General features: G+C 43.7%; 1 protein-coding gene across 1 annotated transcript; it reads right to left on the bottom strand.

Annotated features, from left to right (window-relative positions):
• Positions 1-8,334: 8,334 nt before the first annotated feature.
• Positions 8,335-9,153, bottom strand: olig4 (oligodendrocyte transcription factor 4). Its single transcript, XM_062523486.1, has one exon. The coding sequence runs from the start codon at positions 9,151-9,153 to the stop codon at positions 8,335-8,337; it is 819 nt and encodes a 272-aa protein (XP_062379470.1).
• Positions 9,154-9,962: the final 809 nt, after the last annotated feature.

Here is a 9,962-nt window from a genome sequence, read left to right as displayed (position 1 = left end):
CACATTACGACAAAACAATGTGATAAAAATAAATAATAAAATATCGGATTATGCGTAATAAATATGAATATCTAAATGTCTTACATCTACGTGTTTAATAATAGAAACAAAATTGTTTTCGACAAAAGAACTTTGCAACGGCCAGCTTGGGTACGGTGTTCGAGAAGGATCAAGCGGTGCGGATTTGTCCGTCTCTGAAAGTAGGTCTAGTATCCGTCGTAGGGTGCATGATATCTGATATGTGAAATTCATTTATTAGGATAGCCTCTTGAGATGTGCCATCTCGTTTTCAAGAGGGTCCTATAGGCAGGAGAATCCAAAACATTACAAACAAACAGTACACACATACAGAAATAACAAAAACATACATACAAACACAAGACAACAAACAAACAAACAAAAAAAAGAAAACAACAACAACAAACACACAGATAAACAGGACAAAACTGCACAAATGTCAGGACAACACAAATAACACGATACAGAGCCTACAATTCCAACAGTAACCTACACAAAGCAACTAAAACATAATGTGATATTGATCAGAGAAAAATAGAATAAATAAATAAATAAATAAAATAAAATAAATAATAATAACATAAAGCATGAGAAGGTTAAGAGAGTGGGAACGCTTTTACAACCTACACACACAACTTAAGTGAAAATGATTGGAGAGAGCATGTTTAAACAGTCTAAAGGATGAGATGGAACGAATGTTAGTTGGTAAATTATTCCAATCAGAAGGGGCTTTAAACATAAAGGATTTTTTGCCTATGGACTTAAAGACAACAGGTACGAAGAAAAAGAGCTGAACAGTATGTCTTAAAAGATGAGTGGAGGAAAAGGGAACCAGAAGCTGTTTTAAATAAGAAGGATAGTCAAAATGTATACATTTGAAGATAAAGTGAGACCAGTGAAGCTGTCTTCTAATATGAGGTGTGGGCAAGTCAAGGAGTTCATACATGGTACAGTGATGAGTTGAGAATGGGCAATTAAGTATGAACCTACAGAGTCTATTGTAAGATATAGTAAGAGGAGCAAGTGTGGTTTTGGAAGCAATACAATAGACAGAGTCTGCATAATCCATTAGCGGTAGAATTAATTGAAAAGAAATCTTTTTACGAACCTTAAGTGGAAAACAGTGTCTTGAGCGAAATAGGACTGATAAATTATAGTTCATTTTATGTGCAATGTGATTAATATGGTGCTTAAAAGAAAGTTCAGAATCGAGATACAGGCCCAGATATTTTGTATAAGCAACTTTTTGAAGTGAGGTATTGTCTAAGCAGGAAATATGTAGTGATTGACTTTTAGATTTAGATTTAATATGCTGCCGAGTGCCAAAAATCATAATATGTGTTTTATTTTTATTAAGAAGTAATTTATTATTAGCAAGCCAAAGTTGTAAATTATTAAAGTCAGACTGCAAATCAGCTTCAATCTGTGACAGGTTTTCGTGTGATGTGTAAAGAACTGTATCATCAGCATAAAGCTGAACAGAACATTTACAAAAGGAGGGAAGATCATTAATAAATATTGAGAAAAGAAGAGGACCAAGCGTTGAACCTTGAGGCACACCAAATTGTTGAATTAAAGTATCCGATTTATTCCCATTAATTACCACACACTGTTTACGGTTATGCTGGTATGCATTAAACCAAAATAGTGCAGTATGTGAAAGACCAATAGCATAAAGCTTATCCAACAGAATATAATGGTCAACCAGGTCAAATGCCTTGGTTAAATCAATAAAAATTGCACCGGTTAGTTTAGAAGTGTTAGAAGCAGAAAGAATATCATTTGTTAATTTTAAGAGTGCGGTAACTGTAGAGTGATTTGAACGAAAACCAGATTGAAAAGGTGTAAGAATATTATTTTCATTAAGATAAAGTGATAATTGATTATAGATTATTTTTTCAAACACCTTAACAATAGAAGAAATTATGGATATTGGTCTATAGTTGTTCAAGTCTAATGTATCACCTCCTTTATGCAGGGGAGTGACACGTGAACATTTCCATATACTGGGAAGCTCATAGGTGGATAAAGACATGTTGTAGAGATCACACAATGGGTACATAAGTACATGAGCAGCAAGTTTTAAAAATCTAACTTCAATACCATCAAGCCCAGAGCCACTACCCGTTTTAAGGTCCTTGATAGTATTCTGTACCTCCATGGGTGTAATAGTCTTAAAAGAGAACCTGCTACTAATGGACAAAGGAGTGGTAGGGTGTAAATTACTAAAGGAAGATTTAGGTACCATAGAAAAAACTGATGAGAAGTGCTTATTGAAAGCTTGTGCCATTAGAGATGGCTCTTGAAGGATTTCATCATTAACTTTAATTTGCCTAGGTGCAGAATTATTAGATACGTTAATTATTGATTTAATTTTAGTCCAGAACTGTTTGGGGTTTTTAAAGTCTTCTGTAAGAGATTTTGTATAGTAGTCCGCTTTGGCATTCCTTGTCATAGTTTTACTTAAGTTCCGTAACCTCCTGTACTCCTCCCAATCAGCAGGATCCTTAGACTTATGAAATGTAACCCATGCAGCATCTCTCTGCCTGAAAAGGCTAATTAAGTCAGCACTTATCCAAGGCAGATGCCTACCTTTTACCTTAGTGATCTTCAGAGGAGCATGATTATTAATAACTGTTGTCAGTTCAGAATGTAAGAAATCCCACGCATTTTGGACATCTGGTATTAACTGATACCTATCCCAATTAATAGCAATTATATCATGAATAAATTGGTCAGGATTTAGTTTTTTATATTGTCGAATTGAGATTAATTTGGGAGGTAATTTAGGTAGTTTAATTTTCCATATACAGTACACAATTGCATGGTCACTAAAACAGTCAGACATAATTCCAGATTTCAGAAATCTGTTTGGATGAGAGACAAGTATCCAGTCAAGTAAGGACTGTGAGGTTCTTGTAATGCGAGTAGGTTCACTGATTAACTGAGTTAAATTTAAGTCTCCAAAACCATTTAAGCCTTTAGTGGCAGCTTTATCTAACCAATTCTTGTTAAAGTCACCAAGTAGTATAATTTCATTTTTAAATTTAATGGAATTAATGGTTGCAATCATATTATTGAAAGACTCAGCAGGTGCAGATGGAGGTCGATATATATTTCCAATAGTAATGTACTTATTTGCATGCAAAGTTATTTTTACAAAGATGGACTCAAAATATTGGGGTTCAATATCTGGACTAATTAACTCTGACACCAAGTTGGATGACACATAAGTGGATACACCACCTCCTCTTGCACCTCTATCTACCCTATATAAAACATAATCAGCCAGCTGAATTTCATTGTTTGATATTTTGTTAGTAAGCCAAGTTTCAGATAATGTAACAACAGCAGGTTTATATTGTTGAACCCATGCTCGAAGCAGATCAATTTTAGGTAAAAGACTTCTAATATTTAAGTGAATTATTTTCAAACCTTTACCACTATCCAGTTTGATTTTTGAGGTTCAAGGGAGTAATTCCACTGATCAAAAAAAAAAAAAAAAAGTGAAAAAAAATCACAATAAGTAATTTGTAGGACTTAACGTTACTAAGTAGGCAGTCATAACAGATAAACACACAATTAACATAACACATTACAAACTCACACACATAAAGACAACAATAGACAACAAGAAACAAACACAAGATTAACCTATTAACCCAGCTCACCATGTCCAGGTTATTTAGTGAGAAAACCACCCCAATCCTAAACTCTGAGTTGGTCTGTGTCAGAAAAAAGCTTACTGTGATATCTTGCCGGATAAATGAGGGGTTCAGATCATTTGTCTTTTGTACACCCTCCGTTCCTTCCTTCCTCCTGTCCTAACCCCTCCTTCTAATTATTGTTGTGAAGGAAGCAAGGAAGGAACGACAGGAGGAATGAGGGAGAGCATCACCTCTAAGGCTAGAATAAACAGACAAGCAAATTGCAGAGAATTGTAGGTTATGTAGCCCATATAGCCTACCAAAAAAAAAAAAAAAAAATGTCAGTCCAATCAGAGGAAACGGAAACTTGTGATAAACAGACACAGGAACACTTGCAAACGTAAAAAAACCCGTAATTGTTTCCTGACTGTTGTTGGTGTTTATTGTCAGTTTGGAGAATAATGATCAATGTCATTGATAAGGCTGGACTAGTGATTTCAAATGAATGCACTGTATATTTCACTTCACTATTACCATCAACTAATTTCTTTGAATTAGGCTATGACATCGTTTTTTCACAAAACACATAAAAATGAGTAATGACCACCTAAAAGATTTATTAGAACTAAATCTGGGTTTACATTGTAAGACGCTCTCACATTTCTTCGCATACCAGCCTCCTCTCTCCTCATTCTCACCTCCTGGTTGGAATCAAAGAGTATAGAAGCTGAAATAATGACGATATTTTTTATTTTCGCTGTGTCTCAGCCTAGGTGTAGATTTGGTGTCTGCGCGTAGGTACCCTGCCCCTTGGGGAGAGTAATTTTTCCAGTTGCGCTGTTTCACACAATCAGTGATGATTTCTCACATAATGAAGTTGACAAGAGGAGTTTATCAGGTAATTAGAACTCCAACTGCTCCATATGGATAAAGCCTAAATTAATGTTCTCGGATATACCCAGCTGAGCATCCATGCACAGCGTGCGCTTGTCTGTGCACGCGTGGGAGAGTGTTTGTGCTCTCTGACATCCACCTGAGCCCTCTTGTTATATCACAAATGTGTGTGTGCGTTTGCGTGTGCATTCGTGTGTGTGTGTGCATGTGCATGCATGTGTGTGAGTGTGTGTGTGTGTGTGTGTGTGTGCGTGTGTGTGTGTTGACTACAAGCGGCCAGACCAGCTGGGTGTCACCCTAATCAGTATGCATAGAGAGCAGAAAGCACATACAGGGGTCAGAGCGCAGGCTTCTGGAAAAAGCCTTCTCCCCTAATTGAACGTCTTCTGCATCCAGACGCTGCACAATATGTGCGTATGCTTGGCAATATGGCTACCCACCCTTAGACCCAACCCACCCTTCAATCCCACTAATTGGGCCTTTCAGTTCACTAATTAACTGCAATGGCCAGTCCTTTGCTCACCAGTGCTGTGCAGTCACGTGTTTTATTGATCAGAACCCTTTTCATTCAATTGGATGCATACATCTCCATTTTGAGCAAAAGAGGCAATCTGCACATGTGCTGTCTAAAAAGACTGGTGGCTCTTGTATGGATATCCCTACATATGTTTCTTTCAGTGATTTTGCTGTCTTAAGCTGGTTAAAACGACTTAGATCAGTGACACTACACTGTATCAGACGTTTCTATTTAATTGTCAGGTAAATTAAACAAATGTTAAAGCTGGCAAAATCAAAGCAAGTCCCATACCAAAGAACAGCGATGTTTTCAGGGTTGAGTCTTGATGAGGGGTCAACCTAAGAAATGGACACATGCATCATTTTCTAGTTTCTGATCCCGGAGCCATTTAGAAAAAAGGTCAAAAATCCTGACCTCCTCCCTACAATAGTTTGGCAAAGTGTCCTTGTTGTTCAAATCTTAGATGCATATCCATCACTCAAGGGCACAATCACACACTCACACAAAAAAATGCATCCTCCCCACGGCCACCCCACCCGACCCCACCCCGGCCCGGCCCGCGGTGTCCTTGCGGCGGGTTTCACGCCATCTGCTCCCAATCAGAAAACAGCAGCTTTGCACAAGTCACTGTCCCTAATTATCCACCAGAGAGCAGCGGCAGCGCAGCCCCCTGCTAATCCCCTCAATGTGTTCCGTTTCCCATTCCCACCTGTGCCTGAGAGGGAGAAGGGCCCTGGGCGGGTCTTGGGTGTGGTGTGGTGTGGTGTGGTGGGGCCTGCTCAGTGTCAGGGGACAGCGGGGACCAGGTGACCCACGGAGGGAGCTCCCTTCTCTGGGCAGGCTGGCAGCTGCCTCCCCCCACTGGGGCCTTCCCCAGCTGACGGGGCTGGAGGCTTGACAGGGCGCTCTTTAGTGTGTCAATAGGCCCATAAATTAGCGGCTAAGCGCCTTTGTGCCCGCGCCGGGGAGTGTCAGCCTGGCCTGTCGGACGCGGCCTGCTGGCGGCTTGTTAGCGTGATGAAATGCCGGGTGAAGGGGGCATGTGTGTGAGACACAAGGGCCAGTCCATCCCCCCCTCTCACCCCCCCCCCCCCTACTCTGCTCTTTGTGCTCCCCTGTGCTCCCCATTGTCCCGCGCCTTTCAGGGAGAAGAGAGGAGCGCGGGGGCGAGGAGGTGAGGAGAAGCACCTCTTCATTTTCTCCTCTGATCTTTAGCATCATCACTCAGCGGATCCCTCAAGGACAAGTGTGAGTTTTACACGGCCCGAGCAGACCCGGGATCAGGCCATCAAGTGCATTATGCTCTCCTCATCCATCTGACTTTCAGGGCAAGTGTGCATAATGTTGGCGCATATGTGCACATACTTGTATGTACTTGTGGTCTGAGTGTTCAAGCGTGTGTTTTGAGTGTCTAACTAGCTTTGGAAGGAGATTGCTTCTGCAATATGGAGCTTTTGTCTCTTTCGTTGCCTGATTATCTGGGTTTGTATTCATCAGTGTATTTATTACTTTAGATACTTTTAAGACTGTTTACTGTTTCTTACTCTTTCATGTGGACTTAGCCATCAGCCAGGTCAAGCTCCTCTACATATTAGGTGTTGATTTACCGTGGCCTCTTTATGAGACACTCACGAGTATGTTGCTTTACGCACACTTTTTAAACAAACCTCTCCAAACAAACCTTTGTCTTGTGCTGAAATGTCCCCGCGAGCCTTCCTGCGGAGCTGCATGGCCAGATGAATGGAGCGGGAACAAAGCCGCCATGTCCCCCCCGTGTCATTAATCACACCAGTTAAGAGCTAAGCATGTCCTGAGCTTTACAGGACGTTGATAAATCCTACGTGGCCCCGCGTAAAAAGGAGAGTCTGCATCCCCTGTGTGGGCAGCACAATGCTGACGCGCCAACCTGCCGGCAGCCGAGGCATAAACACACACTCTCACACACACACATAGATATGCATACACACAGACACACACACACACACACACACACACACACACACACACATAGATATGCATACACACACAGACACACACAGACACACACAGACACACACACACACACACACACACGTACACACACACACACACACACACACACACACACACACACACAGACACACACACACACACACACACTCACAAATGCATACACATGCTCACGTGCACAAACACACATATCTATATCCACCCACTCAGACACAAATATATTCATTACATGTATGAATATACTCAGATAAGACACACCAGGGAGCAAGAGATTAGTGGAAATATAAACTTTAGGGGAGCATAGAGTTGGAAGCTCCCTGTTCTAGAAAGGCCGAGAATTCGCTGCAAACCTTTCTCCTCAAATTCTCCTCAAACATACTCTTAATCTCCCTCACTACTCTCAAACACACACAATACAGAGACAGAGACAGACACACACACACACACACACACACAGGGCTAACACACACACACACACACACACACACACACAGGGCTAGTTAGCAGCTGACTCCCCTGTCTTCCTCTCCACCCTGCTGTTCTATAGAGCGCGGCTGCTAAAGACTCAGTGTTGCCACAGGGCCTCCTGGAGCGTGCGTGTCAGACACATCTCTCTTTAGCCGGCGCCATGTGCTCCTCACGCGCACCGACTGTGTGGAGCCACTGACAATATGTATTCACAAGAGGCAGATTGAGGCTGTTTCTCATTGTGAGTGGGCTAAGGTCTTTGAAGATCTCTGAATATCTGATGAACTTTGAGAGCACAGGCTCAGAAACACTAGCTATTTTCTCCCCAATTATTTGTTAGATCTGTTAGCCAAAGGGTAATGAGAAGCTTTCCGGGTGTTTTAATTGAGACAAATGAAACAGAGAGAGAGAGAGAGTTCTTTTGAGGAAGTGTTTAATTTAAGAAACTAGAATCTGAACAAGCACAACTTTTTCTCCTTTCACAACCATTTGCTTATGAAATACAGACAAGATAAATTAATAGCAGCCACTCACTGTCTTGTGGGAAATTAAAACAATGATTTGTGCTTTTCAGCTGTCCATTATAGCCAACATATCTTATTTTCCCAAATACTTACAAAACAATTCTTGTTCCATAGAAAAATAGCAGCGAAATGTTTCACCAAAAAGTTATTATTTATGTTATACACATTATGTACAAAGAGTTTGGCACCTCTCCACCCAAGATCTCCACAATTAGGCATTTCTTATGATACACAAGTCTCTTCTCTCAGTTGGACTACAATCGCGCCCGGGCAGAGTTCACTTGAGGCTGTGCAGACTGGACGAGGAGACGGGCAGAGGCTGGCAGAGCGAGCAGGGGCAGGGCATGCCAGGGAAGTGCCTGTAGGAGGAGGCCAGGTGCAGCGGGTCCTTCAGCAGGCTGGGCAGGGCCGACGTGTGGAAACCCAGGTACCCGGCCGAGGGCGGCGAGTGCGGGGCCTGGCCCGGTATGGCCGCGTGGTGGTGGAGGCCGGCGGCAGCGAGCGCTGCCGAGCTGCCCCCGAACGAGTGCAGCGACTGGGCCAGGGGCAGCAGCGGCAGCGGGGTGGACACCGGGTGATGGGGCGGAGGTGGTGCGGCCGCCGCCTGCGTCTGGTGGGCGAGGCGGCGGGCGGCGTGGCCCTGAGCAGCCCCGCTACCGTACACGTCCCCCACCAGCTTCTTCATCTCCTCCAGGGAGCCGGACAGCATGAGGATGTAGTTCCTGGCCAGCATCAGGGTGGAGATCTTGGACAGCTTGCGGACGGAGGGGCCCTGGGCGTAGGGCATGACCTCCCGCAGCCCGTCCATGGCCGAGTTCAGGTCGTGCATGCGCTTGCGCTCGCGGCTGTTCACCTTCAGCCGCAGGTCCTGCAGGTCGTCCCCAGACAGGTTGGCCCGGCTGCGGCCCTTGGCCCCGGGGTGATCCTCCGAGGCCCCAGGGCTCCTCTCCATCCTGGCCTGGGCGTCGTGGCTGCTCCCTTCCTTGCGGCAGTACTCCTGGAACATCTGGTTGGAGAAGAAACTGCCCATGGAGGAGCCCACCACCAGCTCTGGGGAGGAGGAACGGCTGCCGACGGAACCGCTGTCAGAATCCATCTCAGTAAAGGCTAAAAAAAAGCTAGATTGACGAAGAAAGAATAAGCTACAAGAGCTTTTTCAGCAATCTGAAGAAATGACAAAAGAACACCCCAAAAAAATGCAATTTCAGCAAAGGGTTTCTGATGAAAAAAAGCTAAATGAAGCTCAGCAGGCCAAAAGAGTTCAAATCAGGATCCAGAGCGAGGAGAAGTTTCTAGAAGTTTTGAACGCTCTCCACCACAAACGCAGAGATACTACGCACACAGACTCTCTCTGCAACTCTCTCTGTCCTGTGATGTCTGCGGTGATGTGATGTCTGCTTGGCTGTCTGCAGAAGTGAAGTGTCCTGTCCCGAGCCTCCTGGGGGCCCTTTTATACCTCCGGGCCCCACAAAGGAACAATGAGTCGCATAATGACACATTTAGAGGTGCAGCCAATTGCAGAGGGGACACACTTTCCTTCCCCCCCAAAACAGACCTCCACCCCACCCCCCCTCCCCTCAGTGCCAAACCCAGTAACACACCCCTGCTAATCCCCTGCCCCCCCAATCCCTCGGATCAGCACACATTAACCAGCCAAAGCCTGTATTCACACACATGTGTAAAAGACCAAAGCTACACAGTAAACACTAATTAACCCATGCACAGAGCGGGAGTCTCGTGTGTGTGCGAAGACATAAATCCAAAACAGACTGCGATGTGATCTACACAGTGTCAAATGGGTGTAGATTATTAGCTAATTAGCCTAGATGTTGCCACTGAGGAACGTCAAGAATTTGAGGATGATTATTGATATTAATAGCATGCAGGGAGAGTTAATCATCGAAG

Source organism: Sardina pilchardus, chromosome 20, assembly GCF_963854185.1.
Source record: "Sardina pilchardus chromosome 20, fSarPil1.1, whole genome shotgun sequence".
NCBI lineage: Eukaryota > Metazoa > Chordata > Actinopteri > Clupeiformes > Clupeidae > Sardina > Sardina pilchardus.
This window is presented reverse-complemented; position numbering and strand designations above follow the sequence as displayed.

What these genes read in the sequence shown, in the direction of transcription:
- olig4 (XM_062523486.1), bottom strand. Translation starts at nt 9,153, where the DNA reads ATGGATTCTGACAGCGGTTCCGTCGGCAGCCGTTCCTCCTCCCCAGAG.